Here is a 19,342-nt window from a genome sequence, read left to right as displayed (position 1 = left end):
AATCTGCAGTCTCGGATTGGTCCATCCTAGCGATACGTCATCGTTAATCAGCTGCCAGCGCGAACGAGCATTCTGCAAGACACGGCCACAGTGAGTGCTTTGCGACCCGCGGGAAAATCGTTGTTTTCGCGCTTAGACCAAACCGCAATAAACTACACAGCCGAGACAGTACGAGGACCCGGTTGGTCGGCGAGCGGTTTGTCAGGCAATTTCGTCAAGATTTCTTCAAGTCCACAGCTACACAGTAACTAGTTGCCCAGTCAAAATGCAGAGAACTTACGTCAAAAAACGAGGTAACCTGATTATATATGATTTTGCATTGTTCGAGAATGTTTTTAGCCGCCCGACAAATGCATCACCAAATTGCGAATGCAAAAGGCGTTCATCATGTTGTTCATATGACGTGAATGGTACTTCGCCCAAATTCCAAATAACCGAGATCATCTAACGTTACTGGTGTAAATTTACTATGCCACAATTGCTTAGTTGTGTACAATTACTATTGCCTTGAATTTCACGTCGCCCATAGTAGTAGGCAAAATGTAATACGAGTGTAAATAAGTAGTAGGCGTACAGTGTTTCGTCAGTAGAGTATTTTCAGTCAATAAACTGTTCCCAGTAGGCAGTAGTGTAGTGTGTATAACATAGTGTCTAGTCTACTATGTATGAAGGCAAAAATTAAGATGTGGGTTAGTAGGGGTCGGGATTGTTACTATAGCATACAAATGCTATACCGGTATGTAACGTTAGAGGTCTCCTAAATTTAAACCTTAAACTACTGTGTTAGAAGCCCAGTGTTGATTGTGGTACCGGTGAGTTGTAAGCCGGCCTGGCGGGTTGCATATCATGAAGCATTTTGTGTGACAAATTTGCTGTCACTAACGTTACTCAGCCAATCAGATGCAAGGTCCAGACTTCAGTAGCTTATAGAAAGATATACTGTAACGTTATACGCCGTTATTTTCGCGTACAGATATTTTCGCGAATGACAAGGTCATAGACATTTTCGCGAGGTGTTGTTTTCGCGAATTGACGCCGACGCTTACGTTAATGCTCTATCAACAAAGGGCATGGAGACAATTTCGTTGTTGAATTCGCGATCCAACTGAAATTCGCGAAAATTAAACCCTCGCGAAAATAACGGCGTATACAGTAGGACAAAACGCTTCATCAAATGCCCCCCCCCCCCCTCCCCGTTCAACACAACATGTTTCATTAATTAGATAAGTAGCAGGCCTACAAATATGCATCACTTGTTTCTAGTAGGCCCTAGATCTTCTATGCATTGAGAGAAGAAGTGTACTGAATCATGAATGCTTTTTGATTTTGCTGTTTTATTCAGATGGACGGACTGAGAATGTGATGTTTGACAAAATTACATCACGAATCCAGAAACTATGCTACAAACTGAACCCAGATTTCATCGACCCAGTGAGTATAGTCTATAGATTCTAGTCCGTACTGACAGTTAACACTTTGACGTCTGTTTTGAATCATTGTGAATAGAGCAGTCTAAATAAAATGTACATCTGTTGTAAAGTTCAGACATCAAGATTATAACTCTCTTTTCACACACTTGAAATATTCAGACTACTCACTCATGATAATAGGTAGAAATATGCAATATTTTTCATGGCACACTCCACCCCCCCCCCCCCCCCCCCCGAAAAGATAATGTCGGTGTAACTTAGTGTGCTGTGATGAATCTTGTTGAATTCAAACAAAAAACAATTCTCGACATCTTACTGAATGAACCATTGACAGGTAGGTACAGCAAAATACTGGGTGTGAATTGTTTTATTTGATATGCAATATGGGTCTGCCCCTTTATATTCTTGCAGTTGAACACTTATGCTGATGAAATAATGAAGGCAATAATGAAAATTAAGTAAGCATGAGATCTCTTCAATAGGTTCTGTTAAATCCTTCTCTTGGTTATTTGTTTCAATTTACAAGAGCCCATTTATGAAGAATTTATAAAGTGACAAAATGCTTCAATTGATATTCCAGTGGCGCGCTCCTGATCCTAGTTCGCTAGAAATACAAGCAAATGCAAACACACATAAACACACACATTTGTATTAACAGTCTATGTCTAGTTTAGAAGCTCATTCGTTCTGTATACAGGAAATCAAGTTATCTCACCAAACTGTAGACTTACACATGTCAAACATTCATGTGCATTCTCAAAAATGAAAAAGACCACACTTGTTTTATGCAGCTCACATACCAGTATACATGTAGAGTGCAATACATGCTGATGAATAGCAATGTCAACACGATGCAGACTTTTTCTACTCCACCCCACTCCACTTGTATTCACACTCTATTATTCTTCTGTCAATGCACTTGTTCTGCATCAGTGATTACCTAAAATGGGTATTTAATATGTTCATATGCTTATGCTGGAATATTTCCCTCTGCTAGCTGCTGTGATCAACCTACTATTACTAATATTTAGGAACTGAGCCGACTTCATGGGCACACAGTGCCAAGGTGTAAAATTATTTTGCACAGGCCATTTTGATTACAAATCTTTGCAGTTTTCTGAAACATGGCAAAATGCCCTCATTCATAGAGATGCCACAAGCTTTTCAATTTGTTATTATTATTTTGTAGATGTTGTGAAGTTCTATCTACCTCCCATCATGATATAGATAGGTCTATTGGCATGTATGTAATACATGAAGATATTGATCAAGCATTGTGGTTCTTGTGAGCATAGACATGTACAGCTCAAGTTTTAGGTGACAGTAATTAATACGCAACATGATATTGCACTGTTCATAATTTTCAGTCCTTTGAGCTAGATATTTGCTGGTAGGGTAATGTTAACTCACTGTGTATGGTGTAATTGTGAGTGATTAAAATGATAGAGGCTGCAAGCATAAATGCAATGTGGATAAAGTGAAGGTGTCATCATAACTCAACATTCCCCATTTAATTGGTTTACTTGTATGTAAACACAAAATAGATCAGAAAAATGTGCCATGTACATTTGTATTTGGTTGATAATAAAGCAACTTCGACCCCTTTGAACAGCCTTCATTGCTTACCCAGTAGTTATTATAGCATGGCAATGATGTGAGGTGAAGGATACAACTTAAAAGGTTAGCATTTTGATTTAAATATTGCTTTAAAACAAAAAGAAAAGAAAGTGTGTGTGGCTCTTTACAGTGTGTCAGCCTGTTTGTCAGAAGATATCACAAAATTTTGAAGTGGAGATCTTACATGTACTGCCATCGTTTTGATTTTATAGTAACACGCAACTTGCTGATTTGATCTTTTTCAAGGGCTGCACCACCACAAGGATTCCAAATTGCCTTTGTACATTAATAAGCTCAGATTTCAGGAAATTTCAGGACTTTTAGTTTCATTCTGCTGCTGCAGATATTTAATGTCCTCCTCGGTTCTGTCAAATATTATTTGCGAGTTTTCTTTCAGCGCAGTGTCATTGTAGTGGCATGGTGTGTGTTAAATTGATGCATGCTGTGGCTATTAGCATGGGATTTGTTGTAACGAACCAATGTCCATTGTGAAGTACATGGAAAACCCGGTATAAAGAGATCTGGTATACGTAGTAACTGATATCACATTTTTTCTTCCTTTGGTAACAATTGATTAAGTGCCAACTCCTTGTCTTCAGCACATGTTTGAGTATTTGGTGTTCATTTCAAGTACAAAATGCAGTACTCAACCTTTATACTGCCACCCTTCATCTGGTTACCACTTTAAAATTACAGATGGGACTTAGTCCCACACATACTGATTTGGTTCATGCGTGCAGCCATTTCAAGTCCATCCTACATAGAGATTGCACACTGATGGCAATACATCAAGCTTTTGTTGTTCCAAACTTGTTGATATCATGCTTTTGACCACTACGTTTCCAGGCTGTCATCACCATGAAGGTGATCAGCGGGGTCTACCCCGGCGTGACCACTGTCGAACTCGACACCCTGGCTGCGGAGACTGCCGCTACCATGACGACAAAGCACCCCGACTATGCTGTCCTTGCTGCTCGCATCGCAGTTTCCAACCTCCACAAGGAGACCAAGAAACTCTTCAGCGGTAAGATGGGAGGGGAGAAGAGAGCATCTGACTTGTAGTTTCCCTGCCTCTCAGTAATATAAGTTTTAACTTTGCTGAAGATAGTTCTGGTTTCCATGACATTACAGTGCCTGTTGACCCCAACCTGAGTTTACTCTGACTTATCCGAAACATGGGACTTTTGTCATTAAAACATTTTCCCAATTTCATGTGGAACATAGATCTATGAAATTTGAGGTTGCCCCCCGAATGCAAAGCGTATTATGACCCATAGGTGTATGACATAAGCATGACAACAAGTTACAGCGTTATAATTTGACATAGTATTGCTGACACATACAGATGCAGTTTTGAGCCTTTAGAAAAGAAAAAAACCCTTTAGCTTTTTAAGTATGCTAAAACAAAGAAAGAGAAGCATAATTTCCCACAATAAATGCTACTAATAGGCTTGCCCAGTCATCCAATAGGAGGGAAGACATCGCCTCAGAACTATTAATCCACCTGATTGCCTTCTGTTCACTTATAGGCCTCTCTATTTTAGTTTTTGTTGTTTTTCTGTCAAGTGTATATGGGTGCTGTAAGTGCTATAAAATGTGAATTAGGAATTTAAGAGATAGGTTACGAATTAAAGAAAATTGAAGAGTAACAGAATGAAAAAAACAAAACAAAACATGATTCTTCATCACAAAACTACCAAGGGTACGTTCTACATCTATTATAAAGTTGAAGAATGTTTGTTGGTCGTGAGTGACACTGTTTTGACATCTTTTATCATAAGACACTTAAGTACCTGCTATTCTTTATCAAGAGACTTATCGATCTCTATCCTGTCTTTCTCCATTGTAGCCGTCATGAAAGACTTGTACGAATATGTGAACCCCAGGAACGGACTTCACTCCCCTCTCATCAGCCGGGAAACCTTCGACATCATTATGGAAAATGCAGATGTGAGCTATCTAGTTCATTTTGTTATCTCTCTACTTTTCCTTCTCATCAATTTGTACATCATCATCATCATAATAATAATAATGATAATAGCTGGTTTTTATATAGCGCATTTCACACTTGTAAAGTATCTCAGTGCACTTTACAGACTATTATTACCCCGGTCACTGGATACATTATTTCCAACCAGCACTGACAGTGCTCATTCTCCACTCCCTGGGGAGCATTCCAACCAGTCGCAGTCATTTTACAGGCGTGCACATGCTGATCAACCAACATAAACGTGTTGGTACCCTACGTGGTACCCATTCATACTCCTGGGTGGAGAACAGCAATGTGAACAAGGTGCCTTGCTGAAGAGCAAACGTGTCGGGCTTGGCATAGGCTAGAACCCACAAACCATACCACGCTCATGTTGTTCACAGATGAGAGCACTTATCCACTCAGCAACGACACCTCCGTCATATGACAAATTATTCAAATTTATGCATAGAAATCAGTGAAACTGTAACTGAATACATGAAGTTTGAAGTGAGTATAATTTATTTAGCTGTGTAATTTTTACTTATGAGCAATATGAAAAACAGTAATCTATTGCAAATTTATCAGTTGGCTTGGTAAACTTGACAGCTTTGACGTTGTTTCAGCAAAATTCTTGACATGAGTCAAGGCTTTCACAAAGCATCATATTCAGTTTGTCAATTTACATATAATATATATTTTTATTTTCTTTGAAGTAAAAGGTGATTTACCAGATATTTCTATGTGTCTGTAACAGAGGCTGAACTCCGCTGTGCTATATGACCGGGACTTTGAATACAACTACTTTGGCTTCAAGGTGGGTAACCTTACTCAACTAACTCCTTTGATAATACATGCCCACTGATAGACTGATATCACAGCTTGATAGAGTCCAAAGCAGCATCAACTATTTAGAGCTGTGTTCCAGAAAAAATATATAGAATTTAATGCCAACATTTTTGTTTTTTTTTTTTTTTTTCTTTGCAAATTCCTTCATTTGGGTTACAAGAATCATTATATGTTTTCAGAAGTTTCATTCAGACGGGATGTAAGCAAAGTGTTGACGTTATTTACTAGGAAGGGTAAAACTTTGCATGATATTGTATTAAAAGTTTGTTAACATTGAAATGTTATTGAATTCATTAAAGAAATTTCGTAACATGTAGCAGGGAAGAGAAAATCATTGATGTTGACTAAATATGTGAATCTTGCAGCATGCAGCAATAACTGTGATGTATGCCAGTCCGCTCGGCTGGCCCTATGGTAGGGAAAATCGGACATGTTTCACATTTATGAAGTTAAAATTAAACAGTTATGAAAATCATTCACTTGGTATGTCGGCCATTGATTTGGCGTTATGTCCAATCTTTAGATATCTGTTCTTGCAACCAGAAATCATTTTCAGCATTTTTTTTTTTTCTTTCACACAGACACTGGAAAGATCCTACCTGCTGAAAATCAACGGCAAAGGTAAGTCTAAACAAAATATTTGTTTACAAAGTCTCTTGTCTAGGTGATCTATCAGGACTACTTTTAAAGACGGTATTGGGCCTTGTTACAGACAGAGAAAGTTAGAAATGATTTAGAAATAATAATAGTGATGATAATAATGATAACCTGTATTTGTTTGGCACATATCACAAAAAAATAGATTAATGTCTCTATTCACATTGAAGGAAGGAACTAATAGAAATTGCGAAAAAAGACATGAGGGAGAGAGGAGACAAAACAAGACGAAAAGTGACAGAGCTGCGACAAACATTGCACAGTGTTAAGCCAGAGCTTTATTGCTCTACACTCATATTAAAGAGTTCAGGATTCTGATTATTATGTCATTTGTTGCTCTCCCCAGTTGCTGAGCGCCCCCAGCACATGTTGATGAGGGTAGCTGTCGGTATACATGGTCGCGACATCGAGGCAGCATTGGAGGTAAGGTCAAAGGTCATGCCCTGCTGACATTTCACTTCAGCAGTGGTTCAGTGGGCTGTACAGTACACTATAGTTTTGTCGTCTTGTCTACCTTGTTTGAAAAAAAAAGAAGAAGAATATCCAGGAGCCACTACAGCATAAACCAGTCACGTTCTTTGAAGAGTTTATGTATTGTGCTATCCATGCTATTTCATAATTAGCTGATAATCCTTCCAATTTTTGGCATTTTTCAGAGGTTGATAAATCGTCAGTTTAAAAAAAAGAAGGGTATGAACCATATATGTCTATCGTGCAGTGTACATGTGATGCTAGTTCTCAAGTAGTCTGAACTGCATTATTATCCAATTGCAAATGACCCTCTGTAAATAAAGTCATAAAACTCTATAAGCATAGCTCAGACATTCCAGATGGAGACAGCACCAAACAATTCAACAGTGACATTCATTTTTAATTTATGACACATACCAAAAATGTGAATAGAATGACATAGAATGATTGGTTTCACACTGCAAGTATATGGCATAGATGATGGGAGTACAGTCAAACCTGTCTATAGCGGCCACCCAAGGGATACGGAAAAAGTGGCCGTTATAGACAGGTGGCCGCTATAGACAGGTAATCCAACTTTGTGTGCATTGCCTACATGTACATGTATCATCGTTGTATATACATGTACATTTATGTGTGCACGTATGCACACGTGTGTATCATGCATAGAACAATGCCGGTGTTTATGAAATTGTTGCACAGTACACTAGATGTAGCATGTGCACAGTCATGAATTAGTGCATTATTGTGACTGAATAAGTGATGAATGCAACAGTGACGATCACTGAATGTTGCCCAGAAATGACTGGCACGGCTAAAAAACAGAAAAACACCCTGAATTATCAGCTCGGCTACGGCTCCATCGGGTTTTTGGCCGCTATAGACAGGTTAAAATCTACCGCGGGAAACAAAATGTGTGGCCGCTGGCCGCGTTAGACAGGTGGCCGCTATACACAGGGTCTTTAACATGGCTTTTCTCTCGGGGGGATTTTTCAGTGGCCGCTATAGACAGGTGGCCGCTATAGAGAGGTGGCCGTTAAGGCAGGTTTGACTGTATATGTAATGTTGTAGGCTCTGGTGATGTGAAACCAGGTGCATCAGAAATATCTGGTTATGGGCATGCATTACCCTAGATTTATGTGTCTCCCAAATAATACCTTATAATTACCATATAATATATTATACACATATGATACAATACCTCATAATTACATTTCTCGTTAGGGACCACAGAGTTTGAAGTGCTGTTTCGATGAAGTTAACAGTCTCGATTTAGTCTCAGAATTAATAAACTTCCTACAGTGCACTCCCGTTACAACGAACACGGCTATAACGAAATTTCGTTATTGCGAAGTAAAACTTCTGGTCCCAAAATTATCGTCAATAAAGTCTATGGTACAAAATTCGCTTATAACGAACACGGTTATAGCGAAATTTTTGATATAACGAAGTTTTTTCCGAGCACCACTGACAAAGAAAAACAAAAGAAATGTGCTCCGTTATAACGAAATGCGGATTGCTTTCGAAAATACGTAGCGGAAAAAGGCATTTACAGCGTCTCTGCATGGGCGAACGCGTCACATCACTGTGTCTTCGCTTGGTGTGTCACCCACAGTTTCCGAGGGGAACTTGCGTTATTGTAATACAATAATCTGAAATTGATTAACTATTTATTTTATTGTTCACATAGCTTTCCAGTGTATGACGAGTATTCAACAAACAGAATGTCATATATGCTTGGCTTCCTTGTTTTCGTTATATATTGTATTTGTTCGGTTATAATGAAATTTCGTTATAACGAAAGAAAACTGCCGGTCCCGAGCATTTCGTTATAACGGGAGTGCACTGTATTAAATAGCAATTAAATCTCATGAAAAATCTTGTGTTTCCTCGTCTGTTAGCCATTATCCGTATAATGTAATGTTAGCTGAATGTTTGCTAATGCCTTTCAACTGCTCCACATTTCCAAGTATGTGATTATTGAATGCTGACATGTTTGTTTGTACCCCCTTTTTGCTCTGTACAGACATACAACCTTTTGTCAGACAGGTGGTTCACCCATGCCTCACCGACACTCTTCAACGCTGGAACAAACAGGCCTCAGTTGTCCAGGTGAGCTTATACCACTGTTGCCGTGTTGGTTACTGCAAAAGTGGGAATTTTTGCGCATTTTGCGTGACTCGAAGCGAGCACAAAAATAAGAGTGTGAATATCTTTGCTTGTAATATATAATAATTCATCTATTTGATCCCATGGAGTTGAAAATATGCAAAATAAATTTTACCTGACTGAGCTTGAAAAATTACTCAGGCGAAAATTTCCACTTTTATAATTTCAATATTTGTATACAGGTATGTATATTTACGTGTTTTTTTTTTTGTTTTTTTTTTGTGTGTTTTTACTTGTTTGCCTTGTTTTTGCATTCATGGAAGCTTTGCAGATTGGACATCGGAAAGACTGCAGAGCTGCTAGGTCTCTGATTTCGCAGGAGACTCACTGAAAACTAAAATATCTCCTCATCCTCTGGCAAGAGACTGTCAAAGTCTTCTTGATTTTTGGAATTGTTTGTGCCCCTCATTGAGAGTCGTGTGACACACAAGCATCTCCCCTTGATATCTTCTTGAAATCTCCTCACTTGCAATGTGTGAATGTTGGGGGCAGTAAAAGAGATCAAAAGTATTTTCCAGTGTCCATCATAAGTGATGTTGAGATTTGAGTGAAAGCTGACATTGCTTACCATTGTTTGACAAAGATGTTTGTACAAGTCAAATACCACTCCCGTTCTTGCCTCGATCTCATTGTGTGCTTTGATTGCTGATCGGCACAGAAAATCTCATAACATTGTACACTCTGTCCAAAGTCCTTTGCACAGAATTGGTAAAAGGATTCAAAATAATTCAAACGGGAAGGTCGAAGTTTTAAAAAAAAAAAAAAAAAATCCCTCATTGTATCTTCAGAGTGAGTATTGGGCTGTGCATTGAAATTGTGCCGAAGCTTGATCAAAGTCAAATTTTTTAGATTTTGCTCCATAAGTTGCAACTGCAAGACATTTTTCACAATATATGGTATATTACCATGTTTGACCTTCAATTAAATGGTGATTGACAAGTGTCGATGTAAAGCATGAAACAGTGAAACACGCGCGCATGCTTAGCACAGTGTGATACATAGACAACATATGAATAAAGTGTTGTGTCTGTTTTCTTCCAATGTTGTTCTTTTTTTTGAGAGAGAGAGAGAGATTCTAAAGATCATTATTGTTGATGAATATTTTGTCCTGTCCAGTTGCTTCTTGCTGACGATGAAGGATGACAGTATTGACGGAATTTACGAAACCTTGAAAAACTGTGCTCTCATCTCCAAGACGGCCGGAGGGATCGGCTTGAACGTTCACTGCATCAGGGCATCAGGCAGCTACATTGCCGGGGTGAGCTCAGGCTGTAAAATGGAATCAAATTGGAATTAAATTTAACCGAATTGATTTTTTTTTTCGTACTCCTGTGCAGTGAGAATGAAAGTCATAGGAGCAAACCCTGCAGAAAGATATTTGTGATTTTGACAGGTAATGTAAGAAGACCTAGAGGAATTCAGCAGATACAAAAAGAAAAGAAAAAGAAGAAAATGGGTGGGTCTCCAGAAAGCAGTCCCCATACAATCATGAAATGTATAATGTCATGATAACAAGATTAATGAACAGATGTTGATAATACTGACTATTTCTTAATTGACCATTATACAGACAGTGCATGATCACCCACAGGTGTTTGCAGATTATTAAAGAGTTTTAAGAAATGGATATTTGTTATTGTGTAAGTAGTAACTTGGTAGAGAGGGTAACTTCCAAGATTTGTTTCAAAACTCAAGACTTTAGTCCACTGAGGTATTCAAGTTGCCAAGAACTGTCTCCCAAAACTCTATTAGGAAAATCTTGTAGTATGCAAAGTCTTTAGATACTAAGTAGAATATTAGGATCCACAAGCAATAGATCATGCAATGGAGTGTGCTTTTATTGTTTCCTTTGTTCTCATTTTGTGGCATAATACATGGAGAGAAGATTGGTGTCACTGAAATCTCACAAATGTGATGCTTTTAGCATGATTGGCAATATCAATGAGTTAAAATGCCTCACATTATGGCACACCTGTTTATGACTGGCAAACTGTTTTTCCCCTGCAGACTAATGGTAACTCCAACGGCCTGCTCCCCATGCTTCGTGTCTTCAACAACACGGCAAGATACGTTGACCAAGGGGGAAACAAGGTACGGTGCCATTGTAGTGTGATAGTTAAAACTTTGCTACACAGAAACTTTTGCTCCAAAAGAGCATTTTTGTGTGTGTGTTATTTTTTTTTTATTTCAGATAGTTACAAATGAACTTTCTTTTTCCACCATAACTAGGGATGCTTGTCATTATTTCATGCTCTATAATGATGCAACATACATGGAACAGAGAATGATTCTGTTAGCCATGGCTCTGTTGTAAAAGCAACATGGTCAAACTTCTTCATAGCACCTCCCTGGTTTAGGTGAGATTGTCAATGCAAAATTGTTTATTCCATGGCAGTTTAAACTCGCCCTATATGAGATATTCAACTATGAAATTTACCACCAAGTGTAAAGCTTGCCGACTTAATCACAGCGGTTGACTGTCTCATTGTCGGAAAAGTGATATTGTTTGTGCGATAGGTCTGGTATCAACATCATGACCACTAGCGAAGAGACTCCAACACTTCTGCTTCTGGCGGGATGTCCCCCCTCCCCCACCCACTTGAGTCTGATTTTCTCCTGCTCTGGCTGTATGTCTCCTGTTTCAAATGTATTTTCTCCCTCTTAAAATTGAGTTTTCTCCCGCCCAGCTATGTTTTGTTAAGTATGATAAAAAAAAGAGGCTTACATAGCAATAGGGAGCATCTATAACCCTAGAGCTTAAAGGGCCATGTAAAGGCCCTGAATCTTGGCTGCAGTTTACTTTGCGCTCATGTTGTGAGCGTAGATATTGTACACATGTTTGTGTGATCAGAGCTCCAGTTTGTCAAGGATCCATGCAGGAAAATTTCCAGTTTAGGAGATGCTTTTGATTAGAGTCTGTGCACTAGCTTGAAAATATAGCACTGAAACCAACATGTGATTCAAGGTCAAGTATTTGTTCCTCATTATGTACTCTTTTCTTCTTCCCTTTCTCTCCCCTCCAGCGACCTGGCGCCTTTGCAATCTACCTCGAGCCGTGGCACGCCGACATCTTCGACTTCCTGGACTGCAAGAAGAACCACGGCAAGGAGGAGCAGCGCGCCCGCGACCTGTTCTACGCCATGTGGGTCCCCGACCTCTTCATGCGCAGGGTGGAGGAGAATGGCGAATGGACCCTCATGTGCCCCCACGAGTGTCCGGGACTCCCCGACGTATGGGGAGAAGAGTTTGAGGCTCTCTACACCAAGTGAGTTCTACTAAAGTCTGCACAAGGATACCAGTTTTGAGGCAAAAAGCCTGAATTCAGGCCTCGGCAGAATCAAATGTGAGGCCCTTCCATGGACAAACCAGCTTCCTGTAAATGATTTTCAGGTCATCTCAATTAAGCTAACTGGCATCCCTGTCTTGTGATGATCACCTGTATCTCACAATGGACACTTGTCCTCATGACAATGTACTGTATACGCCGAATATTTCTTGAGGTTTTTATTTTCGCGAATTTTCGAGAGTCAGGTGCTATTTGCGAAATTAAAGACATGCAAAAATATTGACTGTGATCCTGATGTGAATGTGACGTAGGCGTGTACTCTTCTCTGTTCAGTAAAGGACTTCACGATCGCAAATCTAACCATTTGCGAAATCGTTGGGAGTTCCCGATTTGCAAAAATTTAGACTCGCAAAATATATGGCGTATACAGTAATTGTCAACTCTTTCATTTCTTGTTACTGTTCCATTTTCTGTGAAGAACATTTTTGTTTTTCCTGGGGATCTGTGCTTCTGAAGAGGGTACTTGGCCCTCGTGAAAATCAAAACCCTGTTGAGCCGGTAGAATCACCGTCCATGGCTGTTGCTAAATAATTAGTAAATAATTCATACACACCAGGGGTGTAAATCGTAACCGTGAAATGTCAAGCTCATTTCTTCCTTCAATTCTGAATCACTTCTGTCTCTTCCCTACCAGCTGCTACAAACAGAATTCTGCGATGTCAGAGTAAAGTTTTTTTCGGTGAGAGTATGGTCATTGAGAGTTTTTTGCTGGTTTCTCTTTCCCACCAGATACGAGAAGGAAGGGCGTGGCCGAAAGACCATCAAGGCCCAGACTCTGTGGTATGCCATCATCGAGTCACAAACGGAGACCGGAACCCCATACATGGTGTACAAGGACCACTGTAACAGGAAGAGCAACCAGCAGAACCTTGGCACCATCAAGTGCAGCAACCTCTGCACCGAGATCGTGGAGTACTCCAGCCCGGATGAGGTGAGGGATATTGACATCTAAATTTTATTAAGCCTTTAGATTTGTCGCAGTTTGTTTCTGCAAGGCATGCTGTGAGCTGACATTGGTATGCAAAGAATAAAGAAGACAAAGGCAAGTCCTGATATGGTAATTAATGAGATAAGAATTACTGAAGTCAACTTGTAGTCATGGACATTTAAACCAATGGTTGAGCACTGAAGAGGGAAGGACAATGCTTTTCTCACAGGCAGAAAGACAAGTTTGAACTAAACCTGCACTTGTCGGATTTGGCCATGAATTTTCATGTTCTCATAGACTCCGCAGTTTTCTCAAAACATTATGAATACAGGGGAAACTCGGTATAACGAACACTGCTATAACGAGATATCGGTTATAACGAGGAAATTTTTTCGGTCCCAAATTTCCTTCCACACAAGTCTATGTAAAATGCTACTCTTATAGCGAGATCGGCTATAACGAAATAACTGCTATAACGAGATAAATTTTGTGACTTCCAAACAAAGAAAAACATAGTAAATCAAACCTGCTATAGCGAGGTAAAGCAAAATGCCTTCGGTAAAGCTTTACTTCGCCTGTGCAATCATCTTCCGAGATTGTAAAGCTTGATGCGCCAAAAACTGTCTTGTACACACATAATCATTTTCTTCAGTGCACTCCAGCTAGCACTGCATGTTGTACATGTGAAGTGTGTGTGTGCACGCACACTGATACATGCAGAAAATGTGGTGGGACGGCCATATGTATACATGACATCATCATGACGTTTAGCAGGTGTGAGGCAATCTGATGCTGTGATTGGCCTTCCACTTAGGGAATTCCCCGTCTTCACACACACACACACGCAGTCATAATGTACATACAGAATGTGTCACATACACACACAGCATTGTGCAGACCATATTCAAGCTTTCCACACAACACACACCCATACGATAACCACATACCAATCCACAGACGATCTTGATACAATCGCAAACTATATAAATTTACAAATTCAAACATCTACAATTAATAAGAAACACATTCTTGATATTGGATTTCCTTGGCGAAAAACATCTTCTTACCCATAAAGGTGAATAATTCCCTCACACACAATATCAAGTTATCAGTATTGATTGAAATATGATGGGTAGTCCCACATGTGCAAATTAATGTCTTTATTTTATGCCTTTTTTTATGCCTACTGATATAGCGAGATATCGGCTATAACGAGGAAAATTACTCGGTCCCGACCATCTCGTTATATCGAGTTTCCACTGTATTATTTTGATAGCATTTTGAGGGTTGAATAGCTCTCAGACATAAAACGCAAGATACAAGAACTTCCACTCTCGCTTTCTTCGAAATTATATCACATGCATGCAGACATTTGGTTTCTACGTAATACCTGGACTGCCAACGTAGGTTTCATTGTAGGTCTGGATGGTTGTTTTGATGCATATGCAGCATTGATTTGAGGATTTGAAAAATCATTCCCCACGATAGAAGTGCAGTGACAGTGTTGAACGGCTACAGACATTTATTTCTTTCCCATACAGGTTGCTGTTTGCAATCTGGCCTCCATCGCTCTGCCGAGGTTCGTCCTCCCGGACCAGAAGTTCGACTTCAAGAAGCTGGAAGAAGTCACCATGGTGATCACTCACAATCTCAACAAGATTATTGACATCAACTACTACCCCATTCCAGAGGTGAGTAGGCTACTGATTGCCCTGGCATTGCCTAAAACAAGTGTTATAATCAAAAGATAAAAAGTGATGTAGAATATTAACCAACATGCACACACACTGTAATTACCTTTCATATTTGGGCTGTTTGTGTTTTGTATAACTGCTAAAGGGTATGCTGAAGGGTGTCTCTGTGTCATCTCAGGTTTGATTCAGGATACAAATGAATTTACTCTGTGTCCACATCACTTGTGGAAATGCTTTGCAGAATCCTGAAATAACTTGGTTTCATCGTCAGTGGATTCATATTGCTTTCTTCAAATACATGTTGATTTTTTCCAGGGTGGTCTTTCTGATTCTCCAGGAGGCATAGTAAAAGTTTGCTAACAACCTTTTCGTATCTTGGCATGAGAATGTGACGGTCTCTCTAATTTGGGAACAATTTTTTGGCCACTTAGAGGCAAATGACACACAGACTTATCCCCAAGTGCTCCCTGGAACCTCCTTGAGCTTGGGTGTGGGAATGTTGGAAGCAATCCTTTCTCCCTTCAGCTGGACAACCACTAGCTCTCCATCACTGTTCAAAAACTTTCATTTTATTTCAAAATCATTCACAATTATGTGAAGACCATCTGTGCATGTGTGCCTGTTCATCTGCCAAATTCGGTGTCACAAATTTGGGCGGAAAATTCATGCGCTTGGTGTGACTGCTCCATAGTTCTAAGAATAGTTGTTCAAAATTGTTAAAAAGGAACAACCTTGTTGCTGTCCTTGGGTTTTCTTTACAATATGGAAAAAGTTCTTAATCAAAAATCGCTGACTATTTCCCAGGCAGGTGAGGCAAAGAGCCAGCCCATGTTCATGTCTACAGTTGTATGTCAGCTCCAGTGAAGCCTACTGGCAAAGCCAGTGCTGTCTTGCTCAAAGTGGCTCTGAAAGAGGGCAGCTTGAAGATGAAAGAAAGAACGCCACTCTGCAATTTACCACTAGTAGCAGCAAAGCTGAGCAACCTGTTTTTCTTTAATGTTATTCATGATTGCAGGCAAGGCGTAGCAACATGCGACACCGGCCCATCGGTATCGGAGTCCAGGGTCTGGCTGACGCCTTCATCCTGATGAGGTACCCCTTTGAGAGTCCTGAGGCTAAGAAGCTCAACATCCAGATCTTCGAGACCATCTACTATGCTGCTGTCAAGGCTAGCTGCGAGCTTGCGGCCAAACATGGCCCCTACGAGACCTATCCAGGATGTCCAGCCAGCAAAGGGGTGAGTGATTTGCAAACCAGTGACCCATATACCGCCATAACAAACCGTAACATGAGATAACCCTTATAGTCTTTTGATGTCGATGGCAGTTCCATCATTCAAATGATTGAGTGCTTAATTGAACTGATTTAGATTTTACTGTAAGGAAAATATGGCAGTATTTGAGATCAGAAGTGGCAAGATGCTATCTTACAGTATACACTCTACAGGATAGAATGTGCCTACTCTTTATCCATTATAAGAAAAGATATTTTTGAAATGCAAAATGCCAAAGATCTTGTCTACACAATATGCATTGACTGTTGGGGGCAACTCACGAAAATTTGATCCCGTTAATAAGGCTGTTGGCTCCCATTCACAAAAAAATTTCATGCCACGAAAATATCATGTTTTACAGTATATGACTTTGCCAGTTTTAACCCAATTATGATTTTTGCCTTCAAAAGTACAGTTATTCTTTTTCGGTCTGCAGAGCTTTGCAGTCATTGTGGTATATTCACTTAGTGCTTTAGTGCTTGTTTTCTGGCTCAGGATATAATCAGGTGTCTCAAATGCCCATTCAAAACTTTTTTGGTCTCTGTCCAAAACAAACATGCAGATCTTGCAGTACGACATGTGGGGAGTGACCCCCACCGACCTCCAGGACTGGGCCACGCTCAAGGCAGACATCGCAAAGCACGGCCTGCGCAACAGCCTTCTCCTGGCCCCCATGCCCACCGCTTCCACCGCCCAGATCCTCGGCAACAACGAGTCCATCGAGCCCTACACCAGCAACATCTACACCCGGCGCGTGCTTTCGGGCGAGTTCCAGATCGTCAATCACCATCTGCTACGAGACCTGACTGACCAGGGTCTCTGGACAGACGAGATGAAGAACTTGCTCATTGCCCACAACGGCTCCATCCAGGTAAAAAGGGGTGGCAGCTCACACTCTTATGCTCACTGCATCTTGTCCACCATGCCAAGACAGCACAATTTCCAGATAAAGATTAGTTTTAAAAAGAAAGAAAGATATTTTGCAGTAAACTTTGGGACAGATCCAGCAGGGTGTTTGGTTTTGGGAAGGACAGCACTTAGTTCACATTCTATTTGTCTAGAGTTGGATGTCTGCAACTTAGATACGGAATGATGACATTTCTACCAAATTTGAGACCTGTTTCTTTCATCCAGCTAGTATAATAATCGAATATGACTGTACAGTAAATTTGTTGGAGTTGACAAAGTTTAAAACGGATGTATAGAACTTTCTTAATATCTTAAGTTGAAGAATCTATGTGGATATTTGTAAGGCCAGTGAAATTAATGAACCAGAGATGTACAGAAATCTGCACTGCTAACCATTCCTTGTGTTTCCACAAGCAAAACAAAGGATCTCTCTGAAATTTATACTGTTATGAAAAGGAAAGAGAAACAAAAATGCAAGTTACTTGGTAAAAAATATTGAAGATTGAATCTTCTTTACTTTCTTGCATACTTCATCTTGCTTGATTAACAAGAATAGCTTCCTTCATCAGATTGCTCTTATGGTCTTTTGCCTATTGGATTTTCAAGACATGTGACAGGAGGCACAGTACAATTTCTTTTTTTTCTTTTTGAAACAAGTAAAGCATGTGTCCTAATCTTGATGCACAATGCCTCCTTATCTGCCACAGCAAATCCCGCAAATCTCTGACGACATCAAGGCCCTCTACAAGACGGTCTGGGAGATCTCGCAGAAGACCGTCATCCAGATGGCCGTCGACCGCGGCGCATTCATCGACCAGAGCCAGTCCCTCAACATCCACATTGCGGAGCCAAACTATGGCAAGCTGACCAGCATGCACTTCTATGCCTGGAAGATGGTGAGTGAAGTCAGGCAATGCGAAAGAGATCATCGTGAATAGAGTAATTGTTTGGATGGCAAAGTTTGATATCAGTGTTGATGTCCACTTGCGTACGGTCCAAAACTGTTTGCGCCAGAGTTATACATCGCTGAAGTCGAAGCACTTTTGCTCGTCGCAAAGACTTTGACTTTGAAGTTTACTGCAGTCGATTGGAGGTTGATTTTTGTCATGAGAGCTGACATTACAGCCTTTTTCACTGTATTAAAAATGTTCGCGAATTGGCACTGGCATTCATGTGTATAGTGTAGACAATAAATTTTGCATGCATTTTAATTGCGCAAATCTTTGCTCTCGCAAATTTGTGATATTAGAATGCATGTAAACATTTCTGGTTCTACAGTAACCTTGCGAATTGCTAACAAATATATTTAATCATTAATAAAGAAAATAAAAAGATTTTATGGAATTTTATACACAAGAAAAATGGAAAGGAAGCTCATGTACTGCATCACTGTGTTGCCAATTTGTACTTGATTGATCACAACTTTGCAAATTCATGTCTAATGATTACAACTTTAAAAAATTATAACTTTCTTGGTTTTGATCAAAATTGACTCAAACTTTCACTGTCCTGTTCCTCTCCTTCTTTTCACACAAAAAAATTTCAGGGTAGATCTCCCTTTTAAGAAACATATTTTGTGCCATGCTAACCTCCACTGTTCCTGCTTGTCTTTTTTTTTTTCCAGGGCATCAAGACTGGTATGTACTACCTCCGCACCCGACCGGCAGCTGACCCCATCAAATTCACCCTGGACAAGCTTAGCCTCAAGGACAAGGCAGGCAAGGCAGCCTCGGAGGCCAGCAAGAAGGCTGAGAATGAGGCAGCCATGTTGTGTTCCTTGGAGAACAAGGACGCCTGTTTATCATGCGGCTCTTAGAAAGGTCCCCCTTGAGAAAAAAGAAACAAAAACTTTGTTAGGAAACAAAGGAGGTCATCGACCTCATCAAACGGGTCAAGAATATGAGCACAATGTCCACATTCATGATATCAACTTGTTTGTTTTCTACTATTTTCAATGTTGGTATTTGAAGTACAAGTACATTGAAATCTATTTACCCAACTGAACTTGATTTCTCAGAAGAGATGTATTG

The 19,342-nt window shown here is 39.9% G+C and overlaps 1 protein-coding gene across 1 annotated transcript; it reads left to right on the top strand.

Annotated features, from left to right (window-relative positions):
• Positions 1–208: 208 nt before the first annotated feature.
• Positions 209–19,210, top strand: LOC139722235 (ribonucleoside-diphosphate reductase large subunit-like). Its single transcript, XM_071633546.1, has 17 exons — positions 209–293; positions 1,343–1,431; positions 3,894–4,071; positions 4,897–4,997; positions 5,774–5,833; positions 6,447–6,486; positions 6,869–6,945; positions 9,020–9,105; positions 10,279–10,420; positions 11,170–11,253; positions 12,186–12,427; positions 13,238–13,439; positions 14,978–15,127; positions 16,146–16,367; positions 16,966–17,274; positions 18,020–18,208; positions 18,937–19,210. Exons 1-17 carry the CDS (start codon positions 266–268, stop codon positions 19,126–19,128), a joined length of 2,391 nt encoding a protein of 796 aa, XP_071489647.1. The 5' UTR covers positions 209–265; the 3' UTR covers positions 19,129–19,210.
• The last annotated feature ends 132 nt before the right edge of the window (positions 19,211–19,342 follow it).

Source organism: Diadema antillarum, unplaced genomic scaffold (assembly GCF_040938485.1).
Source record: "Diadema antillarum isolate AM-2024a unplaced genomic scaffold, OU_Dant_1.0 scf00000162, whole genome shotgun sequence".
Taxonomy (NCBI): domain Eukaryota; kingdom Metazoa; phylum Echinodermata; class Echinoidea; order Diadematoida; family Diadematidae; genus Diadema; species Diadema antillarum.
The sequence above is the reverse complement of the archived record's forward strand: the minus strand, read 5'-3'. Positions and strand labels throughout refer to the sequence as shown.